General features: G+C 33.0%; 4 protein-coding genes across 16 annotated transcripts in view; 1 reads left to right on the forward strand and 3 right to left on the reverse strand.

Moving 5' to 3' along the window:
* Eip74ef (Ecdysone-induced protein E74) overlaps positions 1–1,544 on the reverse strand; it is a 190,583-nt gene extending 189,039 nt beyond the window's left edge. For 2 of the 8 annotated variants that reach the window (XM_083050032.1, XM_083050030.1), the window contains exon 1: positions 556–1,540. The gene's annotated coding sequence lies outside the window, so the exon portion shown is untranslated. Of the gene's footprint in view, positions 1–555 lie in introns of all 8 variants that reach the window. The other 6 variants (XM_083050036.1, XM_083050037.1, XM_083050038.1 and 3 more) reach the window with 4 other exon arrangements.
* A 3,448-nt stretch (positions 1,545–4,992) lies between these two features.
* Positions 4,993–9,706, reverse strand: LOC145942773 (uncharacterized). The gene is made up of 3 exons (XM_083049791.1): positions 9,431–9,706; positions 9,297–9,356; positions 4,993–7,867 (listed from the first exon to the last, which is right to left on the reverse strand). Exons 1-3 carry the CDS (start codon positions 9,554–9,556, stop codon positions 7,646–7,648), a joined length of 408 nt encoding a protein of 135 aa, XP_082905917.1. The 5' UTR covers positions 9,557–9,706; the 3' UTR covers positions 4,993–7,645.
* A 1,453-nt stretch (positions 9,707–11,159) lies between these two features.
* Positions 11,160–20,942, forward strand: Ctr1a (Copper transporter 1A). 3 transcript variants are annotated; one of them, XM_083050856.1, is made up of 5 exons: positions 11,160–11,398; positions 18,291–18,533; positions 18,597–18,829; positions 19,090–19,119; positions 19,884–20,940. In XM_083050856.1, exons 2-5 carry the CDS (start codon positions 18,291–18,293, stop codon positions 20,083–20,085), a joined length of 708 nt encoding a protein of 235 aa, XP_082906982.1. In that variant the 5' UTR covers positions 11,160–11,398; the 3' UTR covers positions 20,086–20,940. The 3 variants fall into 3 exon arrangements, with proteins under 3 accessions (XP_082906982.1, XP_082906984.1, XP_082906983.1); XM_083050857.1 differs by lacking the exon at positions 11,160–11,398 and adding an exon at positions 15,308–15,321 and having other exon boundaries at positions 19,884–20,942; XM_083050858.1 differs by lacking the exon at positions 19,090–19,119.
* Positions 20,943–21,164: 222 nt separating this feature from the next.
* Rab9 (RAS oncogene family member Rab9) lies at positions 21,165–24,851 on the reverse strand. Of its 4 annotated transcripts, none has more exons than XM_083050854.1 (4): positions 24,706–24,851; positions 23,289–24,535; positions 22,956–23,212; positions 21,165–22,873 (listed from the first exon to the last, which is right to left on the reverse strand). In XM_083050854.1, the coding sequence occupies exons 2-4, from the start codon at positions 23,718–23,720 to the stop codon at positions 22,852–22,854; spliced, it is 711 nt and encodes a 236-aa protein (XP_082906980.1). In that variant the 5' UTR covers positions 23,721–24,535; positions 24,706–24,851; the 3' UTR covers positions 21,165–22,851. The 4 variants fall into 4 exon arrangements, with proteins under 4 accessions (XP_082906980.1, XP_082906979.1, XP_082906981.1 ...); XM_083050853.1 differs by having other exon boundaries at positions 24,653–24,851; XM_083050855.1 differs by having other exon boundaries at positions 21,165–22,443; positions 23,289–24,851.
* Between the last annotated feature and the right edge of the window lie 19 nt (positions 24,852–24,870).

Consider the following 24,870-nt stretch of genomic DNA (forward strand, 5'->3'; position numbering starts at 1 on the left):
CGATCATCTCGCATGACCTCTCCATCTCTTTCTCTCCCTTTCTCCCTCTCTCTTTCTCTTATTACGATGCAGAATCGATTCTCGCATATGCTATTTTTCTCTTTTGCTTGTCCGAGGTGCAGCATCCTTCTTCATTCTTATGACGTACGAGAGATCGATTCTTCCCATTCTTTTCTCCTCCTTCGCTATACACACGCCTTTTCGTTCCCTTCCTCTTCCCCCTCTGTCCTACAACTTTCCTTCTCTCTCTCTTTCTCTATTTCAGCAACCTTCTTCCTCCCTTCTCGTTATGTTCTGTTTCTTCCTCTCTCTTACTCCAACTTTCTTCCATCTTCCGCGATATCTTCTCTCCACAGCAATCGCATCATCGAGATAACGACCTCGCCTACCTTGTTATCCATTTTAATTTCTGTATTATTAATTTGCCGGAGAAATTCTCCTTTTTTTTTTAATCAGCCATAATCAGAGGGAATCATTTATTTCTATCGCGGAAAACTCATTTTTAATTCTCGATCTGGAGAATAAAAAGTTAAATAAATTATAAATTACATTTACCCTATCGTTGCTCCGCCGTTGCCCGATGCCTCCCCGGGCCTCCTCCTCGTAGAAGCTTCGAAACTTGCACTCGCGTTACTTTTTTCGTTCGCGACGAGCGGCGACGCCCGGGTTTTAGCTATAACATTTTCGACGCGTTTCGGTAAAACGCGAGAATCGCGAGAGCTTATTCGCGCGCGAATAAAACCGATGCTCTGTTTTCGCGTCGCCGCTTTTTTCAAGGCCCACTTGTCGGAAGGCCTCATCGAACGACGATGATGCGGCGACAACTTCACGACGCACTCAGGAGTCGCCGATATTCCAAGAAATGGACACTACATTTCACTATGTTTTATATATCACAATTCAACGACGTAGAAATCGCGGATCGATAACGCCGAAAAACTCCGGAAATTCGCGTCGAAAGTAAAACGGTAATTCGATCCGCCCGTGTACACACATAGTAGACTCGTTAGTGTAATCGACTCGACCGTGATCACGATGTCGGTACGCGATTTCGCGACGCAATACGACTTTGTACGATAATTAAGCACGCAAAACCACTAAACCCACACTTGTACTGTCGCGGACCGGCGATGAGCGTGCAAACGTTGATCGTGAATAACCGAAAATGCACCTAGCAAACAGAACAGGTTTGTGCCAGTTGTGGGACGCGCAGCACGCCAAGGTTGCAAAGTCGTAATGGCGGCGGTCGCGGCGTACGGCGTACGTGCGAGCTCGGAGCTCGGCTCGGGTCGGCTCGGCTCGGCTCGGCTCGGCTCGGCGGTCCGGGCAACTCGGACCTTGGCATGTTGCGCGTCCCGTAACTGGCAAGGCACCGGTACTGTTGTTGTGTATTTTCATTAAACATATTATTTTAATTTTTATAACATATTATTTTAAAAATTAATTAGCAAATAAACTCCAATGACAACACAAGAGATAAGTCATATAACATATGCAGATAAGTCATTATAACATATTATTTACAACATTTTACTATTTTACATTTTATAACATATTATTATTTCAAAATTTAATTACCAAATTAACGCTTTATTAATATCTTTTGACATACATCAGCTGATTAAAGCGTTAATTTGCTAATTAAATTTTGAAATAATGTTATAAAAATTAAAATAATAATGTTATAAATAATATGTTATAATACTTTAAACTAATAATATTTTTTGACAGAAATCAGCTTGTTGTAAATAATATGTTATAATGTTATAATGCCGTATCTGCGATTAATATTTTTTGATAGAAATCAGCTGATAACTGTCAAAAATATTAATCGAGTTTAAAAAATTATAACATATTATTTTAAATTTAAAACATTATTTTAATTTGTATAACATATTTTTATTTTAAAATTTAATTAACAAATTAAAACCTTATGAATATTTTTTGTCAGAAATTAGCTGATAAAAGAGTTCATTTGCTAATTAATTTTTAAAATAATAATATGTTATAAAAATTAAAATAATATGTTTTAAATAATATGTCATAATTCTTTAAATAGAGAGTTTTAAATAGAGAGAATATTATAATACTTTAAACTCGATTAATATTTTTTGACAGTAAGCTGATTTCTGTCAAAAAATATTATTAATTAAAAGTATTATAACACATTATTTATAACATTATTATTAATTTTTTATAACATATTTTTATTTTAAAATTTAATTAGCAAATTAATTAATCAGCTGATTTTTGTCAAAAAATATTAATAAAACGTTAATTAACTAATACAATTTTTAAATAATATGTTATAAAAAATAAAATAATAATATGTTTTAAATAATATGTCATAATTCTTCTAATCCGATTAATATTTTTGACAGTTATCAGCTGATTTCTGTCAAATAATATTGATTGATCAAGAATAAGATATTATAATATATTATTCACAACATATTATACTATTTTAATTTTTTACCATGTTATTATTTTAAAATTTAATTAGCAAATTAACTTTAATCAGCTGATTTCTGTGAAAAAATATTAATCGATTTTAAAGTACTATAACATTCTCTCTATTTAAAACTCTCTATTTAAAGAATTATGACATATTATTTAAAACAGAGTTTAAGCAAACTTTATACTATTTTTTTTTTAATATTCTTAAAAATATTTTTTTTAAACTATTCTAAAATCGAAGAATGGCACGCGCGCTTGTATTATTCTAGTATAATATATATATATAAATGCGCCTATCACGAAACATCACGTATATGTTTTTCATGAGATATCAGAGTCAGAGCTCTTAATAAACGCAATTTATTATTCTCGGAGTTTCTTGGCCTCGGTCGCAAATGGTTTCTTGTCCCTTCGGCGAGCGATTGTCCCCGCGTTGTTGTCGCGAGAGCTAACCAGGATTTATTATCTCTTCGTCGCACAGCATCTTTTGAGGCAGGTTAGGGCGCTTAACTCAGCATTAGCAGCCGAGAGAGGCCTGTTCCCTCGAAGGCTGGCGTAATCGCTATTCTGTGAGAGAAAGAAAGAGAAATCAATCCGTGGAGATTGATTTCCACGTGACGCGATAAATCAACATCATCGAACTTCAGCATGTAAAAGAACGATCCCGCTGTATAAACGCAATTATTTTCATCATTCTTACATCGAAAGATTATTTGAGATATCAAATTGATTGTTTTTATGCAATTATATAAATGTATAATATATTATATAAATGTATATTTATATATAAATATAATGCACGTTAAAAAATTTCAATTTTGTAATATGTTCTTAACTTTTGAAGCAAGCAAATGAATGAAATTTCCTAAAACTGAGTATATAATTAAGACAAGCGATAAATAGGACAATTTCGAATAGCTTAATAATAATTAATGACTACGCTGTCATTCACAAAATGATACCGCGGTAGATTGTGAGATGCTTTTTATAAAATCTATTGATTATATAATTATCGTTCCGGCATTAATTATGTATCGAATATTTCATCGAAAATTATGTATGAAATATAATTTTTTAGTTTAATGTTTTCTGTACATTGCGCAGTTTTTCGCTGGAAAAACTCGAGAAAACAAGGAAACGTATCGCTTAAGACCTTGAATAAAAATTTGGATCAATCTAGGTCAAGTTAATATTAGCGCAAATGTAAATCACGTAGCAATCGTCGAAATTCTCTCTCCTCTTCCGTGAGAGAGAGAATACCAAATAATGAGATTAAACTAACAAAATTTTCGATCAGATATATCTCGCTCGTAGGCGAGAGAATCAATCAACTTCGGTTGATAAACAAACACTATAGAGCCGTTTAGATTAGTACATCATATATTTATTATTGTCGACTGTTATTAGATCAGTACTTATAGAATCATCTCTAAATGATCGTTGATTATTATTATTATCATTAGATGATTTTCGTCAAAGATCTCACTGTTGATGAAGAGTATCCCGAAATATTTTCGTATATTTATAATTAAATACTTTTTTGTGTAGGTGTATATTGGCAAAACTTTTAATTATTTATGATTTGTCTATCGGTTGTTTCATAAATCATAAATTTTAATATATAGATTTTTATTCATATTATTTTGATATATAAAATATATTTTTTAAGTCTCATCGAAAAGATATCAATAAATATATCTTTGCGCAAATCGAAGAAACAATGCAATAAAATTCTCTATTGTTTCCTGTGTATATATAAAGATTATATACACGAAAAGAGTAATACGTGATACAAGAAAAAAATCTATTCAAAAGCGATAAAGACTGCACATCGTAATTTACAGGCGAAGATGTATTTTCTTTTTGTCAGATAATCCGCGCGAACAATATTGGCGCTGTCTAAACGCCAAGATTTATAGATCTAATTTGACCGGTATTAATTCGTAAATCCAGACGGTATTACGAGCCACACCAAACTTGTGATTCATAAATCCCGGAATTTATGCGCGTATTCTGAGTGCCAAATGAAAGCGTGCTTATTCTTTGTGCATATATAACTGTGTGTGTTATATATATGTCTTTGAAAAGATATATCTTTGTAATATCATTCGAAGCAAATTGTAGAATATTTTAATCCCTGCTTAATTAAAATAAATCCACGGTTCTCTATATATCTTTTCGAAGGTAAATTTCATTTGCGACAGATAAAGATATTTGATTAAATATGATTACAGTATGTTTCTTTGATTCTAAAAGCAATATATAAAAATAGGTTTTACTTAAATTCTTAACTATGAATAATGAAATAAATTTAGCAATATTAAATATTTCTTAAGTTATTTAATATTGCTTAAACTTAAATGCATAAGAAAATTAGTTACAAACTTTTTGTCTTTTTACAATTAAAAAATGTAAAAATTTTTCATTCAAATAAGTAATTTCGAAATGTATATATAAAAAAATCTAAACATATTCAAATAAAATGTTATATACTATACTGTTTCGTACACCTTGTTATAAATACAAACCAGTCTAGATTTTGATTTTCAAATACTTACATATAAATGTATTTGTAAGCTTTTTTATTGAAATTTAATTGTTAAAACAAAACAAAAAGTTTGTTACCTATTTTCTTGATTCATAATGTAACTACTTCAATAGTATCATTAGTCATAATGTTATATAAAAAATTGAAAAATGTTCAATTAAAACGATTTACGTTTGCAACCATTATCATATCATGGATATTATATAATTCCTCGAAATTATTAAAAATCGATATCGTATAAACGAAAGAACAATTTTGACATAAACAAGACTACGATATTCTCGCGTGTAATTGGAAAATGTCGGTCTTCACGATTATTTCATCGCTCTTAATTCTAAACAAAATCTACGATTGTGTAAAAAAAATATATAGTATGTACTATCATACGCTAAACAAGAATTCGAAATTCGATCTTGTTTAGAATCGTATATATATCCATATAATCTTATACCAATTAAATCCTTAGAAAGAGCATTCAAGTTATATCATAAATCGATACACAAAATCATTAAAGAAAATTTTAAATAATATTTAAAGAAATGATTCATATAACTTATATATAACTTATATAACTGTTTTAGAAAATAATATTTATAATAATGCGCAATAATATAACGTATGTCCAAAATATTTTGCATTCATTATTCGATTAATGCTTTAAATTGTTCACAAGTACAAATAAAATTGAAAAATAAGTTTAAATTTCATTTACTGTGTTTCGAAGAGCGCACGATTTTCCACGACCTGAGAGACAATGCGAGCGTAAAGATGCGATAATAAACAAACTGTGCAGAGCAATCAAATTTGATTGCGCGTATATAGGATTCATAGAAAGGATTCATATCATAGCGCGATATGCGATCATGTTGAATTATTTGAATTACCAGCGCGAGACTTTATCGCGCGTTGGCACGAGTACGCCGAATACAGGTAGATCGATATCGCTATAGCACTTCTCTCTCAATAATTTAATATGCAAACGCATATATGACGCACGCATGATCGATAGGTCGTGGATCCGCGCGAATGTGAAATTCTTATTGCGAGCGAACAATTTTCGCATTTTTTCTCGTCTTGCGAGAGTCCGCTCCACGGTGACGATCTCCGTTTAACGGGGAGGAGAAGGACGTTGTTGCTAGTGGAGAAGGAGGTGGCGATGGCGGTGGAGGAGGAGGCACACGGGTTCGCTTTTGCCTGAGCGTACCCGTTCGTTCACCCTAGCGGGGGCACCAACCTGGCTTTACTTCAGTTACACGCCGGGAGAGCTGACGCGTTGTGTATACGTATATATTGCACGTACATATATATATATATGTATATAAAAATGAATGTATATATATTACATAAAAATTTGTCCACGCATATAATATGTATATGAAACTATATAATAATAACGTATGTACAAGGTGTCCGGAGATGTTCGACACTTAAAAGTATCGTAGCGCAAAAAAATGATGAAAAGTTAAGCAACCAAAGGGTTCATCAATATATTTGAAACAGTCCGCAAATCGCACGAATAATTGTGTCTCTTATTTAACGCGAAATGCGCGAGCAGTTGATAAAGTCACCATTCGATCGTTTAACTATCAATTATAATTAGCCATACTTTAAACCTTTGTAATTAAAAAAAATAATTATTGCTCGGATTGTAAAAGCTATCGCGTTACAGTGCCTTTAAGCGCGTATTTCTGGACACCTTGTATAAAGATATATAATACATTCTCGCGTGTACTTACACCTAGTATAGGTGGGTACACGGGGAGCGTACTGAGAGTGTCCCGGTCGAGCACGACGCGGTTCCACAGCTCTTCGCCAGAAAGAGAAGAGAGAGAGAGAGAGAGAGAGAGAGAGAGAGAGAGAGAGAGAGAGAGAGAGAGAGAGAGAGAGAGAGAGAGAGAGAGAGAGAGACAGAGAGAGAGAGTGAGCGAACGAGGCGACTTTGCCGGCCCGTTCCGAAGAAAGAGAAGGAAAGATAGGACCGCGATGAAAAAGGAAAAGGAGAGGCGCTTTTGTTCGACCGCTCCGGACGAAGCCGCGAATCGCTCCTCTCCTCTCGAGAGAGGCTCTCGACGTATACAAGGAATGAAGACATTACTGTCCGCGGTAATACTTCGTCGAGCGTTTCCTGGGCCTGGAAGAGAGGATGCCTCGGAGAGATGCCCCCGGACGTCTACCGCGAACGTCGAATTCGCTGGTCGTGCAATTTCCAACGTCACGATGGAATTTGCACCACTTAGAATCGACGTCGGCTTATAGTCGCACGTCAGGTTCTTGACCTAAACCTAAGCGCGAGAGAGCGAGTGAGCGAGAGTTTCGATTTCGGAATGCTGAATGCGTTTGTCGAACGAATCGACGAGCTTCGTCACGATAAATATGAATTTCAGAGAAAAGCGACGTTTCCCTCTCGTCGAAGAAAGAATAAAGAAAGAAAGAAAGAAAGAGAGAGTAAAGAGGAAAGAACGCTAGGCCTTTATTTATGCTATCGATCGACATGACTCTAATATGACTCTAATAAATAATTTACGATAGAATTACAGGACGATCACACATGACAATTACGTCGCTATATAGCTATACGTATAGTTATGCGAAATTAAGTGATTAAGTAATTAATCAATGTACATTTGACACGTTGAAATATTAGGAATAACGAGTCAAGTTCGATGCGTTGACCATCCTAATGGATACTGGAGCGGTCACCGTATCTGTCGGACTGGACCTCTGCGGATGGGAATAACTGACTTCCATGTCAATCTCGTCGAGCTCCTCCTCTTCTTCCTCGTGGGTGTCCGACTCGTCTTCCTCTTCGCCCTCGCCCTCCTCCTCCTCCTCCTCCTCCTCCTCCCCCTCTGATCCTCTGAACTAGATTTTTCATTCGCGCGAGAAAGTCAGTATATTAATATTATGTATTCTGCATCATCAATACATTTCAGTTCCGGTTTAAGTGTTTTCCAGGTCGAATGCATCAAATGTATGTATAGATATCCTGTATCATTAGAACTATAGGCTTAGAATTATCCACTTTGCTCCACAATTTGATATTTCTTTAAATGTTTGATGCGCATGTAAAAGATTGAAAAATAAAAATAACAAGTTTCATAAAATATTATATTTTATCCAATAAAAAGATGCAATGTTAAATTCTTTTATCCAACAGATCATTATGCATCCAACCTGGAAATGTTTGAAGTATAATGTTTTAATTTTTACAACTTTGTTATAATGCTACGCAATATTTCTAATTATTACAGTTGAAAATTTGTTTGTAATATTCAACATCTCAATTGTATTAAAACAATATTGACAATAGTATGGAAGTTTCTACTGATGGTAAAGAACATAAGCTATCATAGCACAGGTTAAAGTCACCTGATGGCGCAATTTATCAGGATATGATGGTTAAAATTTAATTATATGCCTTTCTCCTTTTTCTTTTTTAATAAAAAACTCTATCACTATATATTTGAATAGTTTCTTTCAATTTATACATAAATATCAATATAATTCTTTCAATATATATAACTTCTTTGCTAGTTTATTTATTAAAAACTTCAACTCTAAAGGAGATTTATTTATAGAATTAAAAATTTTCCAACTCTAAAGAGAAATTTGTTTTTTACAGAACTATAGACCGTCTTCAATATAGGATAATCTGTGAGTCTTGATTGTCATTCATAAACAAAAGATTCAAGAATCAATGAAAGAACTGATTCTTGTGCTTTTCTATTGATGTCTATATTTTAAAGTACTGGTTTTTTTCACGTTTACTTACTACATATATAATATCCATGATATGTCCGTATAAAAAACATCAAAAATAAACAACGGAGGAAACTCAACAGCATTCTTGCGCTATAATGTACATTATTAATTTATCTTTCATCTATTTAGAGGCCTATTCTGTAACTTTTAACAATGTTGTTATGCATCATTGTGCAGATTTTTTGTATCATATAATAGCTGCACAATGATACATAATGATATCATTAAAGATTACAGAGAATAGGCCCCTTATTATTCCCATAAATATTATATGGAATGTATTAAATTTAACTCAAATTCAATGATCAAAATGATCAAAACACAATATTACTAAAACAAATTACATACATGTTAAGACGAGAAAGAAATACGTCCATTAGATTAAACGACATTAGAGGCGATAAAATTGATTCTCGACAAGTGCAACCGAAACAGTCGTAAAAGTAACACAAACGCAAAAAACGTCGGTTACATTCAAATAAAAACGTCGGTTACATTGAAGTCAGGTTAGGATTATAGCTTAACTTACGTCGCTCACTGTCTTCCCGATCGGGATGTGCTCGTAGCCCTGCACCCGCACATGATCTCTCTGCAAAAAGGCGAGGGAACGACGTACAGACGGTTACAGATTGTTTGCTATCGATTATATTCGCGGACACTTACCCAAGCCTGATGCTCCGCTTCGAGAGCGGCTACTTCAGTCTCGTCGTCGCACGGTCGATCGGCATTGAACCACAGAGGATCGGTCGCTCGTGGCCGCAAATCGGGCCAAAGCGGCCTGATCGACATCCTGATAACGTCAAGACAGGATGCAAGGAAGAATCCGTTAACGATTGACACAAAAATCGTCGTCGTCGACCTCGGCAGCCGCGGGTTCTTCGCTCTTTCGCGCGTGTGACGTAGCGACACGAAGTTGGTCGTAAACACGACAGACGCGCATGCGCGCGAACGCGCGCGCATCTGCTCGCGGCGCCGCGATGGTAAGCGCAGGCGTACAATTCTAGGGACTTTTATTCCGCTCGCGGTCACCATCTGTCACTTGTCACGTGTTCGTTCCACAGACATCTATAAGCGGGGAGCACACAAAACTTGCATAGGCGCATAAGCGTATGCATAAGAAATTTGATTGGTTTATTTTCTTATGCATACGTTTTATGGACCAATCAATGGCCGCGTTCAGCAGAAAAAGCAGCTTTGCAACTGTTGTAAAATTCGTGAATCTGATTGGTGTATTCTCTTAGGTTCAACCAAGATGAAGAGAATACACCAATCAGATTCACGAATTTTACACAGTTGCAAAGCTGCTTTTTCTGCTGAACGCGGTCAATTTTCTTATGTATATGTTTATGCGCTATGCAAGTGTGTGCTATAGGTTTGTTCTTTTTAGCTGCACTCATGAAGAATAGAGATATCTCTATTCTTCATGGTTGCACTCAGTGCCGTGACTAGGCTGGGGTAACAGGGACACAGGCCCAGGGCCCAGAACAAAGAGGGGGACTTGAAATAAAACTGAACAAAAAATTATTCAAATATATTTGCAAATTTTAAATTTCTTATCTTATTTCTTGTGTACGCCAAAATTATTTATAAACAATTGTTATATCATTTTTGCTTTATCATTATTTTTCCCCCCCAAAAATTAAGGGGCTCAAAAATAAAACCTTGCCCAGGGCATATAAAAAGCTAGTTACGGCACTGGCTGCACTGATGAATTAGTGCAATAAGTTAGGCCCTGCGCACAATAGGAAAAATATTAGGAATAAATATTAATTATTAGGAATAAGAATTATTTTAAAATAATAAAATCGAAAAAACTCTTATATAAAAATACAAATTCGAGTATAAAGGACTAGTATAAGGGCTAATAAACTAGTAAGAATTCTTTATACCTGAATTTGTATTTTTATATCAGAATTTTTCCGATTTTATTATTTTAAAATAATTCTTATTCCTAATATTAGGAATAGGAATAAATATTAAGCATTTTATTAGGCCTACTACACAATATAAAAGTACAGAAATTAAGAACAGAGAATAAAAATATCCATGCATCAATAGAAGCAGATTGATATTAGGGGATAACAATAGATATTCTTTGCTTCTCTATTGATGAATATTTTCTATTTTCTGTTCCTATTGCTTGTACTTTTGTATTGTGCAGGAAGCTTAAAGGTGCCTTTTCATGCTGACGCTCGACGCTCATTTTTAGCGTCACGTGACCAAAATTGACGAATTGGTATCTTTATTTTTGGTCACGTGACGTCTTTTGACGCTAAAAATGGGCGTCGAGCGTCAGCATGAAAAGGCACCTTTATGCTTAATATTTATTCCTATTCCTAATCTTGGTTCGCATATAGTCTATGGCATAGCTGCGCGGTGACCGGTGACAGACGGCGGACTGCGCATGCGCATGGGTACTATGGGTAGGCAGGCCACTTGTGAAAGTTTGCGCACAGTTTATTAATGGATTCGCGAATAGTTGCTTAACAGCTGCGCGTTCAGGCATTTTAGAGACGGCAGGGAAAGAAAAGAATAGAAGGGAAGTCGGGCGAGAAGAACTGCCTCATTTCATCGTCGTCGCTTGACCTGACTTCGACCTTCGCACGGCGTGACATAACCTTGCTCACAGAGGTAAGCGATTCTTGATTGACACTTTTCGGGAACTCCTTCGTCGAGCTCCAGCGCGAATCCTCTCGCTCTCTGTCTCTCCCTCGTGCGCGTGTGATATGTGATTTTTACGCTGCTTCGTTTTATCGAGATAATTAATCTCTCCGCTGATTAATCACAGAAGGAAAGTAATCATCTCGCGTTCTTATCTTCTCTAATTTTTCGTTCGTTTTTAAAAGAAAATTACTTTCCTTTTCCTCTAACGTGATTGCTATCGCGGAGATAGATTTCAGCTTCACTTCTGTAAATAAAATCCTTGAAGCGTCTAAAGTGCGAGTGGCTAAATCCTAAATTCTGAAAGCAGACATCCGGCCAGGTAGATACTACAAAAATTCTAATATTTTCTACGTGAAATTCTTTTATATCCTTCAATTCACAATCCTGAAGGATGCTTCGTGTATCAGTGGACCAACTACGAATTGTCTATAATGTAAAGATTGTCATGATTTTTTGATCGAACTCTCCTTTTCTATCTGCAGCGCAACTAGACAGAAACGTGATTTAGAAAGGAACAGGAAGTCGCGAAGTTATTTAATGGCAGAGATCGTGAAGCAAGTTTTTTCTCATCATTTTGCATCTTTTTACGCGTCGTTTTTATGCAACATATGTTACAGGTTGCGATCGAAGATACCTTCAATTGTGGAAAAAGTGAATATATTTTCTAATGAATTTTCGCTCCAGTTTCTTCCTCACGTTTTGCCTAAATCACGTCGAGGGAAGGAAAGAGAGAGAGAGAGAGAGAGAGAACGAGCGAACAGAAACCTTCACTTTCGCGACGTGAAAGTTGATACTTATTATCACACGCGCGTGTGTTTGCTCGTTCACAGATAAGTCGTACATTCGCAGCGAAATATTTAAGCTTCTTTTTTCACGTCCCCCGGTCGGACGCGCTAATTCCGATCGTGATTTACCGTCATTGATCTAATTGAAGCCAATATCGCCAACCCTCGGCCGAGATTTGCATCATCGGACCGATAGCGAAGTTTTATGATGAAAACTGCGAGAGAGATTTAGGCGAAAAATGTTAATAATTAATAATTACATTAAAGTTGAGTAAAGCTGCTTCATGTGTCTGCTTCTAATTTGAAATTAAATTTTAAAGTAATCGAGATTATATAGGTCTCTCAAGGTTTTATAAAGGATCGTTTATCTCACTGAAAAAAAAACTGTTAACTTGACTAAACCTTTCAACTAAATTACTATTTTGTTAATTGAACACATGTTAGTATTTAAGTCAAGTATACGTTTTGTTAAATTTAATATGTTATATTTAATTTAAATATTTCTATATGTTCAATTAACAAAATAATATTTAATTGAAAGGTTTAGTCAATTTAACAATTTTTTTTCAGTGTACATTATCTTAGAAATAAAAGCAGAATGATAAAAACTTAGAATTGTGTAGGTATATCAAAGAGATTAACCGGACCATAAAAATACGGCAAGTTACAAAATCAGTATTTGAGAATGAGTTAAGTAGAACGGATACTGTGAAAGGTACGAAATGTTCGCTACAATAAAACTTGATATAACTTTAGAGTGTGTCAGCACGATTATTATTAGCGACTCTCATAATGACTTTTTAGTCATTACTTATATGGAGATATGTATCTCGGATTCTTCGCATTTTTTCCTTTCACTTACTAAAGAATTTGATTTGAATTTTCTTGTAAAATATTGTAGATTCATAATTTTCAAGTTGCAAACGAGTTTCAAGATGCTTTTCGCAAATGCAGTTTTAGAAGCGTAAATTAAAACTTTATTCGCTTATCTAACTTCTATTGAGTTTTATTTTTACGGAATTTTAATTTTGATTTTATTTATAAAGACATTTGTTGCTGAATATTTCAGAAATATATAAAAAAAGACCACAATTTTTTTCTGAAAAGAAAATAGAACACTTGATAATTAAATCGATCGAAGAAACGGTAATTGATTTTAAGATATTCCGAATTCATTGTTACTCGAGATTCTGTTATAAACGTGACACACATTGACAGGACAACAATGAACTCGCGTACTTTCATATTTGCGGTTGAAAATTTCTCGCGACAATTTATTCGAACGTTCACACTCTAATTTAGTCCGCATGATTCCACTAGTTAATCGATAATTGAGATTATTAAGCTGCCAGGAATTATAACTGCGTGCTTTCCTTCAGTATGTCTGGTATTTCGATATTAAAGATTCTTGCAACGCCTGGCAAATTATTCGATTCGTATTGGTGTGAGGATTTTTTATCGAAATTTATCACGAAATATGAGATATTCCTATATATAGAACCTTCATCTCGATCGTCATTAATTTTTTTCCACATTCAACAGCGTAAAACAGCAAATAAGCGATTAAGGATTTGGTGTCCTGAGATTTTAGTCCTAAATCTTTTCTCGCAAGAATAGCTTTAGCCAAAAATTGAAAGTTTAATTAGTTTATAATAGAAATTTCGCTATATTTTTTACATTTAATATCGATGATACAGAGCGCTCTATTATATTTTTTTCATGTCTATCTTAAATCAATTTATTTCAATCGATTTAGCGAAAACATCAAATGAGGGCATCATTTACTCTCTCCCTCTCATAGACTTCCAATTTCCAATATTAAATATCCTTGCTCTAAAATAATTCTTGAATTACAAAACCATTAAAGTAAAATATATTTTAAATTAGACTAAAATGAGATTTTATCATCTATTTTTCTCTTTTTTGAAACTAAATTTTCAGAAAATCTATCATTTTCTATTATTTCTAACTTTTGAAAACTATCTTTCGATGCTTTTGTTAAGAACATTTAACGTTATGAAATTGATTCGAAAAATTTGTTACTATCGGTAAATAATTCCGTCATAGCTTTAATTTATGCTTTGTTCGTAATATTTCTGTCTCTATTTTCCGAATATTTTATCTTTGTTATTTTTTCCATGCTATCTCTTCATCGACATTTCCTGTTATTTTATTTTATTTTTTTTTAAGACGATTCTCTCTATATCGTAGATTTTAATCACGTATACGTGGTTTTTGCGGCTAAACCTGCTGGATAATGATGAATCATTTTCATCAACCGGAACATCTCGATCCGCAACAGTTACTTCATTTTTTTTTTTATTCGCTTCTAACAATAAGATTTTATTACGAAACATTTAGCGGGATGCCTCACGAGAGTTGAACGGTATAATTGTGCGTGGATATTGAACGACTATTGATACACGTGTGATCCTGGATATTTCCTTGATGTTACGTAATTTTGAGATAACTGATGAGATAGCCGTTAACAAAAATGAATGATATGCGATGGCTCGTAACGATAGCGTTTATAGTTTTCATCGATGTGTTTCATTTCATTGAAAGATTGGAACAATGGCGTTTGTTTGAGCCAAATAATATGCAGTAATAGCCTTATGTGCGCTCGAAAGCACGCATTCTTCAGCATGTCTTTATCTGTTGCTTACGAGTTTTCTCCTCAGAGTATCCGATACAAAACGGGAAAATACGAAAGAAATGTCATTTGATTGGTACCGATCTTTATAGGAAATTTACATCTCCGATGCTATGCAATTTTTCGCTTACCTATCAAATCAACATTTTAAACTGATTAAAACATTATATAAATTATAATACGCGCACGAGAGAGAAAGATTTAACTCTCTCCTTGTATACATTAAAACTATATCTTTCAATGCGTTTTATTCTTTTTTCGAATATTATTTATTTTTAGTTCTTTATCGTTGTTTCGAGCTCAGTCACTGATTTGTTTGTAAATACATGTGGTAATTCTTTTAAATGATCATATTGCGCAACGTTTAATCGATCGATAAAGTATCAAGTATTTTATGTTCACTTCTTATCGATGTCATATAGTACAGTTGCAGAACGACATTCATCCGATATGTATGTACATCCTGATTAATCTATCGTCATATTTTGTTACAATCGTGTATTATATTGCCATCGATTTTTTTCGTTCATGCAGCTCTTGATTTTATTATTTTTTATCTTTTTCAGAATTTAAAATTTTTATAGATTCGAATATCCTGAAATTTTTTTACTATCTTAATTTTAATGATCTTAATTTTATTTTTTGACCAAATTATAATCGAAAAGATTTTTTTTTTAATTAATAACATCATATACAGATTTTTGCAACTGAGCCTCGAATTAAAATTTCAGTCAGTCTATTCAAAATTAAACTGAAGAATATGTACTTATCTATCTTATCTTATATTTATTAAAGCTTATTTCACACAAGAAATGCTTCATTTCGAATCGCTTTTAATTCGTCAACATTCGTACTTCAATATTTTCACTAAGATAAGAAAATAGATCACAGATTTATCTGGAAGAATCTGTCATTAGAAGATTGTAAATTATTAAGTACTATATATGTATATATTTTTATTGCATAAATTCTGTGTGTGTGTGTGTGTGTGTGTGTGTACATGAATTGTGATCGACAATTGCGAAGATGTGTCTTATCTGTTTTAATATACAAGACACAAATTACGTGATTATATTACGATATAAATATTTTTACCAAATGTATTCGCGAATAAGCAATCAAATTACTGTCGAAGGTAATATTTTGCATTCTGCAATCCTTGTCATTTCTGAAGTTAATTTTTTCAGACTACACGCAGTACTGTGCAAATTAATCATTCTTTTTACAAAGAAAATAAGAAAGATACATTCATTTTTACTTTGTTTTGTTGGAATTTTAATCGACAAGAGAAAATATTTTGATTCTATATAATACTAATTAATAACTATACATTTTTGGAGAAAAACAATAATAAAAATTTAACTTGTAAACATATTTGAAATAATTAAAATAAAATTGTTTTTCTATACTCTCTAATATAATTAGTGAATTATTTGCAGAATGGATTTAAAATATTTTTCTGCTGCTTTTTCTTAACTTTTTCTTCGTTTTCCTGGCTTTTTTCGTGTAAAAAAAATCTTATCGTAAATGGTTAATGAGATGATAACGTTACCTTGAAATGTGTATAATTTGAAATAGCCATTTAACCGATATGTTTTCAATTCATTACTTCACGAGATATCGTCGTTAAGACGATATTTGTATATTGGATATTGATATTGATATATTGATATTGATATATTTGGATATTGATGTTATCAGAATGCAGCATAAATGTACAAAAAAAATATAATTTCATAGGAGCTTTGCTGAATTAAATTTAACGAGAATTTGCAAAATATTAATTTGTTTATTAATATTTACTTTTTTCAAGGTTACCATAAACTTATTATTTGTTGATTAATAATTCCTCTTTAATCAATAACTTCACTAAAATCATCGATATAGCCGCAATTTGTCAAAATGATACATTGTCAAAATTTCCATTTATTTATTCAATATTGAATTATCTTTTTTTTAATTTGAGAAAACAAATGTTAAAATCGATAAAATTAAATTTAGATTAATTTTTTTCTTGAATTTTTACAAAACAATTTAAATTTCTTTATTTGTCTTTTAATCTTCAGAATTATATCAGTTATTTTACTTCAAAGATATTAATCTCTCGAAACTTTGAAGCCAATATTTCGGTTTTAAATTAATTTCAGCTTTTTTTCAGAATATTATTTTAACGTATTTAAGTTCTATATTAAAACTGAAAAAATTGTTTAAAAAATATTTAATTGATTCCTAAAGATTAAAATACAATTCAAGTGAGTAGCGATTCTCAGATGATTATGATTAATAGAATGGAATGTCGATATCTATATTCTTTTATCCAGGAAATTTGCTTTAGAAAGTACAGTGTGACACGCATGATTTCTTTTTTATTAATTTGTCGTATCTTGGCAAGTTTACTTTTATATGTGTCTAGCGTTGCTTATATCATTATATTATACTAATATCATTGTTAATTTGTTTATTATTCACTGCTTTCTCCAAAACACAACAAAATACACCAATCGAGAGAATGATATATAATTAGTATATATTATAAGATTATTAAGTGAAAAATAATTGTATCGTTGCTATTATGTATAAAATTACAGAAAATAATCTTCTATACCTGATATATTTCAATAATAATAATAGTGCGTAGTCATATCCTTAAAAATACTGGATTAAATTCTGTTGTTACATCACAATTTTTCAAACCTTGCGTACCAGAAGAGCTGCTTGCTCCGATTATACCGATTATGCAAATAATAAATTCTTCCACGATGTGTCTTTTAACAAGAATGTGTAATATGTTGATCTCGATAAATTTTTGCGAATTTTGCAATATTGCAGTGTCGGATTAAGGAAATGATTTGGTTTCTCACATTTCGATCTAATCTTGATATCTGATAAAGCTTTCTATCTTCGATCCTTCATATAATTTTCGAATAGAATCGAAAGACGATGAGCGCGTATTATATTGTACACAGAGAGAATTTTCTCTTAGAATTTATCCTGAAAATCATGGTAATCGTGGGACAATATGGTATGGAAAGAATTTTATGAGAATTTCTCTGATTAATATTTATTACAATAAAAATAATAATATCTATCACAATAAAATATAAAACATGTTTGATTAATTTTATTAAACTGCATAGTAAAATTAATCAAATATATTTTATATTTATTATAATAGATATTATTTTTTATTGTTTTTTTTATATTTATTGTTATAGATATTATTTTATTTTATATTTTATAAATATTAATCAGAACAATTCTCATAAAATTCTTTCCATACCATATTGTTCCATGATTTTCAAGGTAAATTCTAAGAGAAAATTCTCTCTGTGTATTTAATGTATTTGATGAATACATATCGAATATGTATATAAATATACATATATAAATATCGAATTAAGAATTTCCGTTTTCCTCGCAGATGTCTCATGATCACGCGGGTCACACGATGATGAACGGATCAACAGATCACGCGTCCCACATGGCTCATATGGATCACGGGAGCATGAACCACGAAGGTATGGACCACGGGGGTATGAAGCACGGGAGCATGGATCACGCGAGCATGGGCCACGGAAGCATGGACCATGGGAGTATGGACCACGACGTCGGTGCCTCGACGAGCGACGCGTGCAGCAACATGGGGATGCACCACGGTATGTCGGTAGGTATGAGTTGATTTGTCTAAGCATCCGGATGCTGCTAATGACACTGTTCGCTTTCCCAGATGACGTTTCACACCGGCTACTGTGAGTCTGTGCTGTTCGAGAACTGGAAGGTCACGTCGATCGGTAGCCTGGTCGGCTCGATGATCGGTATCATCATCATGGCTGCGCTCTACGAAGGCTTGAAGTACTATCGAGAATATTTATTCTGGAAAACGTACAACGCCCTGCAGTACAGGAGCGTCACGGTGCCCAGTGAGAAGAATGTGGTAGCCGAGGACAATCGAGTTGTTCAGTAAGCTATCTCTTACTTACAGACGGAGTGATCCTGCAAAAAGCGTTGCTTCTCCCATCCTTGCTCGTGCAAGAATATTCGTAATTTTATTGTGAGGAATTTGTGTTTGTGTGTATATGATAAGAGCGTCAAAACTTGAGTGAACTTGAGTAGATATCCTTTCGTTTCAAAACGAAAGAGCAGTATTCTTTTGCAGGATCGCTAAAATGTATAAACGATAGATTAAATTGTAAATTTAATCGTTAAATGTGCTTTTTTAGTATGGTTGGCGAAGTAATCCACAAGCAACCGTAAGTAAATGATATCCTACGAGATATTGAGATTTTCTTTCTGATTTGCATTTTGCATTATTACGGCTGTTATTAATTGTTGTGATACAGCTTGTAAATAGCAACATCTACAACGTTTGTTTTATTTAGTGATTCTCATATTATTATATAAAATTTGCATGTACATTTTTTAATAGGAAATCTGGGTATAAAACACAAATTGCTCCATCTGTCAAATATTTTCAGCATGAAACTGTATCCTATCAACATTTCTACTCGTCTCATGTGTGTCTTTATATTTCCATTTTCGAATTGATTTCCTCGTCAATTTAATTATTATCTATTCTATATATATATATATATATATTAAATTGAGTCATAAATAATTTTGATACAATATATCATATGTATATCTTTTTTCTTCTAAATAACTTAATACTGCTAAATAGTTCTATACATATAATAATATTCAATAGTTATGTCAATATCCTAAATAATTAAAAATTTAGTTATTAATGAGGTTGAATCATTTAGAATATTCATGAAGAATCACATATTTTTGCTACATATGTAGTTGTAATTTGTGTTTCGGAAATTATTTATGACTCAATTTATGCAAATACAATTATGAATAATCGGCATACAAATCTTCTCCACTTTGTGTTTTGCTTTTAATACTAATTTGGTGGCTTTCAAAACTGCAAACTATTCAAATCTATAAATCAACTTTCGAATTTCATAATTTAAATGGATTTAAACATAACGAAACGCATTAATCTGTGCAGGCCGACTATGCTGTCCTGGATGCATTTGTTCCAAACGTTTCTACACATCGTGCAGATCGTCCTATCTTACTTCTTGATGCTAATCTTCATGACGTACAATGTCTGGTTGTGCTGCGCCGTAGTAATAGGTGCTGCTATCGGTTACTTCCTGTTTGGCTGGAAAAAGTCAGTGATCGTAGATGTTACGGAACATTGTCATTAGCATTCAATAAATTGCTCTAATCTACTCTTTCCAAATTGCACTCATGCCAGAATGCAATTGTATTTTCACGGAAATCCGTTTAAATGTAAAAGAAACATTAAAATTAAGAGCGCATTGTAGCGTTTTGCTTATCAAACAAAGGTATAGACAAATAATCGAAATTCACAATACAAACAATGAATAATTAGAAGTATAGCAGAATGCAGGAAAAAACTATTTATTCTAGTTTCATAATTTAGTTTTTAATCTTTTTATTTCTTGTCTTAAAAAAACAACCTAAGTGTATTTATTAATTGATCTTTAAATTAGTTTTTCTTATTGAACATTTTAAATAATTAAAACATAAGATTTCTACACACAGATGGAAAAGATTATAGAATGTGATTCGCGATTACGTCATGAAATAACTTTATAAAGAACAACTGGGAGCTTGAATCTTAAATATATATATCTTACAATTAGATATATATATAAGTGTGGCAAGTTGTAAATATTGTTAAGATATTCATATAAGAAATATGTTGTCAAATGCACATACTTTTTCCCAGTTTTATATTTTTATCTGTTTTTATTATGCTTTTCTTATGCTCTTTTATTATGCTGCTGTATAAGAATATCTGTTAGTATCAATAACTTTTTTAATATTTGGGAAAAAGGATGTGTACGCCACACTATCTTAAATAATTGTAAAAACCATTATAAAATACAACTGTTACAAGTTGATATGTAAATTACTTATTACTTATTACATGTAAAGATTACATTATAATTTCATGTAAAATATCTTGAAATATTTCAAATGAGAAAAAAAAGCAAAAGAATTTAAAGAAATAAGGAGAGTTAATACAATTCTTTTCTCCATTTTGTCTCCTTGATATAAATTCTTATCACATATATATATATATATATATATATATATATATATATATATATATATATATATACATACACTTATTTTCAATTCTTTGATTTCATATTTACGTTATATTCTACTGTCAAAAAAAACTTTGCCATAATTATGAAAGAGGAAGGATAATGTTATAGTAATTGATTAATATGTACAAAATTATGACGCTCCTTAAACAAGCACAGTATAGTTTATTTTTTCCTTGCAAAATCGTCTCCTAGGATTATAAAATCTTAAGGCATACACACATATTGTACATAAGTCACATGTACATACGAAAAGTCGCCTACTCTACTAAGTATGTAAAGATAATAAATAACAATTGATACGCGCGCGTGTTTTTTCACAAATAATACATATGTGTGTGTGTGTGTGTGCAGCAGTATCTTTTAAAAATAATTCATAGATTTTTCGTATAGAGATTTGGTAAGAATGATGCTTATGTGTTACGGTGAGATAAAGTCATCTCTCACCTTGATATGATTAGTTTTATGTATTTAATATTTCAATTATTATTATATATTTTATTATAAATTTATATATTTCACATATACTAGTTATATATAAAAAGCACCAGAGCATGCACATTTTATACATAATCTAAATCTTATCGTTGAAAAATTATTACATACTCTTATTCCTTGTGTTATGTACTTGCGGCTGTATTTCTAAAGAATTGATTATCTTTCGAATAAAATATGCGGCAACGGCGATTGTTTATAAAATTCGTAACATTATTAATTTTGTAGGAAAATCATTAGACATCGAATGAGAAATGTGCCAAGAGCAGAAAAGTACATGTCATATTTTGTACAAATGTCAAATTCACACATTGATTCGCACATGAACAACCTTAGCAGGATTTTGCTTAAATAAAAGTCATTTTTACTTTACTGCTCTCTCAGACGTATATCGCGAGGATAAGGCAAATTTAGATTACAAAGCTAAAATTACAACTTACCTATCCCTTATTTAATAAAGCAATGATTATTATTATTATTATCATTATTATACTTTATCACAAGCCAGTGGTGTGTGAAAACACTTAAAATACTGTCAGTAGCTTATTAAGAGCTGCACAAAGCGTTGACAAAATAGGACGTTTAACTTGATCTTAAATCTTAAAATTGTATTCCAATATCGTACCACACAATACATTATTTGCCTCATATAATATGATCTCTGTGGCTTTACTCGAGTATTTTGTTAAGATTCGTAAAAAGAAAGGCAGCCAGCAAAATCATTGTTCGTTCATTGCTAATAATATCTTATAAATTAGACCACACATTCTTTGGAAATCTTAATCAGCCTTAAGTAAAAAATTTGAAACAATTATATGTCGTTTACATACAACCGACGTAATTCCAGTGTTTCAATAAAGAAAGTTTACCATATAATGAAGAGAGTATTGTAGACAGGCAAGAGATTCTCTTCAAATTACTTTGTTAGACCTAGAAACAAAGTATGCCACGTGTGAAAAAATGACGTCTTAAGTATAATTTGTAAAAAATGTCTATCTCTGACGAAACTGAAAAGAAAGCCTGAGAATAGCGAGATTAATTAATCAAACTTTTGACTTTTACACGAGTTTGAATTCTCTATGGATTAAAAATAAATTTTCACAAAGTGTGCAAACTTCTGTGTGAATATGTAAAAAAAAATTAAATTAAAATAATGTCTTACACTTATAGTGTGTAATGTTCTTATCGAGCCTAAAGAGAATAAACACCATTTCTCTACGAGTTTCGATTTGTGACATTATGTACTTCCAAACGCAAAGAAACTTTAAACTGTTCCAGAAATGTTGATTTGCATCGCGTAAGGACTGCATGTGCTTATCTTCTTACCACCCAATTCAATTAGCTGGTCACAAATGAAGATCTTGAGAAAAATGTATCATGCATTATTTCATCGGAACATAAAATCAGAAACGAATAAAAATCGTTTGAAAGCTATGACCTACTCGGTGCTGGACACAGGCATGCAGCAGCTCGAACGATGCGGAGACTGCTGTTTAGAAAGATCGACGGTGTCTTCCACTAAAGGCCGCTCCAATCTAGCTTCTAATCGCGCCCAGGCATCAACCGCTGCCCCAAATGCTGCCTCAACATTAGTGGCATCTTTCGCTGATGTCTCAACTAGCGGAGGACTGCCATTCTCTAAACACCAAGCTTGAGCTTCTTCTGTGGAAACCTGCTTTTCAGACTCGACAACATCCACCTATGAAAAAAAGAAAAAAAGGTCTTACAATAAGGTAAGATCACTCGATGTATATTTTGCTTACTCCATAGCTTACCTTATTACCAACAACAATGAATGGAAAACTGGAGTCTTCTTGAACATCTGCGTACTTAAGAAATTCAGATCTCCATAGCGCTAGATTTTTAAAACTCGTTCTATCGTCTACTGCGTAAGTCAGAAGGCAAATGTCTGAGCCTCTGTAGAAAGGTGTTCTGAGAGTCTTGAACCTCTCCTGACCTGCGGTGTCCCATATTTGTAATGTATACGCCTCGCCGTTGATCTCGATATCCTTGTTAAGAAATTCTACTCCGATAGTGTGAAAGCTATGCTCGTCGAAATGATTCGACACAAATCTGTTCATAAGACAGGACTTTCCGACACCACCGTCTCCGAGTATCACCACTTTCAGAAGAGTAGATCGTTGCGAATTGCGATTTTGTAGATTACTTCTGTTTGTACTCATCGCTGTCGAATTGGTCGCCGACATTTTCCAACTGTTTTTTTTTTTTTTCGAGAGAACTGACGCGTTACCTTTTACACGTATACAAAATTATCGGACGCGAATAAAGTTCTTGTATAACAAATATCTTCAATATATATATATATATATTATATATATATATGTATATTAAAAATAATTAATTCATATATTCTTGTTAAAGCCTAATTAAATTCTCACAGAGACTCTCTTTGTCGATCAGCTGATTTGGAACAGGTACCTTGTACTTTAGTTTCTCAGAGCTTGCATTAAAGTATTTCGCCGCTTATTTATCCGGAAAAAAACTTTTCTCTCTCTCTTCCTCCCTCCTTCTTGTATCAAATAACTAGCACAGTAGAAAGTTCTTTGGACGCCTTTATTTTTTCTCGATTCCGCTACATAACCTTACGAGTGAATCGGTGGGATTCCATTGATTTCACGATGGATAAGATCCTTCGATGCTTCGGCGAAGAAGAGACTGTCCGATGAAGCAAGCTCGCGCTCGTTTTCCCGTGCCTTTAATTCAATTATCGTACTAAATCGGCGCGAGAAAAGTCCTTTGTTATCGCGACACTTTCTTCCCTCGACGAAGATAGCGAACGGAAATCCGATACGTCAAAATGGTCAGAGCATCTCCTGGATCTCTGACGGCGTCTTCTCGTCAATTTCCACCACGAATCTTCCAACAAATCTCACTGGACCACGAACACCCAACGATTCTCGATCATCTTCAGCTGGGTGCTCATCTGACACATTGCAGACGACAAAAAGGAACGCCCATATTGGAGGTCGAGCGAACGCGACCCTCGCGAAAACATGGCTACCTGAGATTATAAATAAATATCAGTCACTGTCATATAGATCCAAGAGTACAATCGGGACATTTAATCGGGAGAGAGTCGTACGACTGTCAAATTTGAAAAAAATTCAAAATTGCTAACATTGTCATTGATCAACATCGTGACATTTGTTATTCGTTTTTATTTAATCGTACATTTAATCTTTCGCGCACATCACGCGCTCGCAGATGCAGTGTTACCAATTTCAGATCGCGCAACCATAGAATATATAATATATAATATTAGCAGATATTAGATATTAGAGCGCGTGTCAATGTGTGCGGCGCGTTCGACTTTAACCTTCAAGTGGCGCTGCGTGA

The sequence above is a fragment of the Prenolepis imparis genome, unplaced genomic scaffold (assembly GCF_030444845.1).
Source record: "Prenolepis imparis isolate NDT839.2.m4 unplaced genomic scaffold, iyPreImpa1.0 SCAF_11, whole genome shotgun sequence".
Lineage (NCBI taxonomy): Eukaryota > Metazoa > Arthropoda > Insecta > Hymenoptera > Formicidae > Prenolepis > Prenolepis imparis.

Coding starts and splice junctions, on each gene's coding strand:
- LOC145942773 (XM_083049791.1), bottom strand. CDS start 9,556: ATGTCGATCAGGCCGCTTTGGCCCGATTTGCGGCCACGAGCGACCGAT. Junction 9,357..9,430: donor AAGCGGAGCATCAGGCTTGG/GTAAGTGTCCGC, acceptor GCCTTTTTGCAG/AGAGATCATGTGCGGGTGCA. Junction 7,868..9,296: donor TCGGGAAGACAGTGAGCGAC/GTAAGTTAAGCT, acceptor TGAAAAATCTAG/TTCAGAGGATCAGAGGGGGA.
- Ctr1a (XM_083050856.1), top strand. CDS start 18,291: ATGTCTCATGATCACGCGGGTCACACGATGATGAACGGATCAACAGAT. Junction 18,830..19,089: donor GAGGACAATCGAGTTGTTCA/GTAAGCTATCTC, acceptor GTGCTTTTTTAG/TATGGTTGGCGAAGTAATCC. Junction 19,120..19,883: donor GAAGTAATCCACAAGCAACC/GTAAGTAAATGA, acceptor TAATCTGTGCAG/GCCGACTATGCTGTCCTGGA.
- Rab9 (XM_083050854.1), bottom strand. CDS start 23,720: ATGTCGGCGACCAATTCGACAGCGATGAGTACAAACAGAAGTAATCTA. Junction 23,213..23,288: donor TCATTGTTGTTGGTAATAAG/GTAAGCTATGGA, acceptor TTTTTTTCATAG/GTGGATGTTGTCGAGTCTGA. Junction 22,874..22,955: donor ATGCCTGTGTCCAGCACCGA/GTAGGTCATAGC, acceptor ATTTTTCTCAAG/ATCTTCATTTGTGACCAGCT.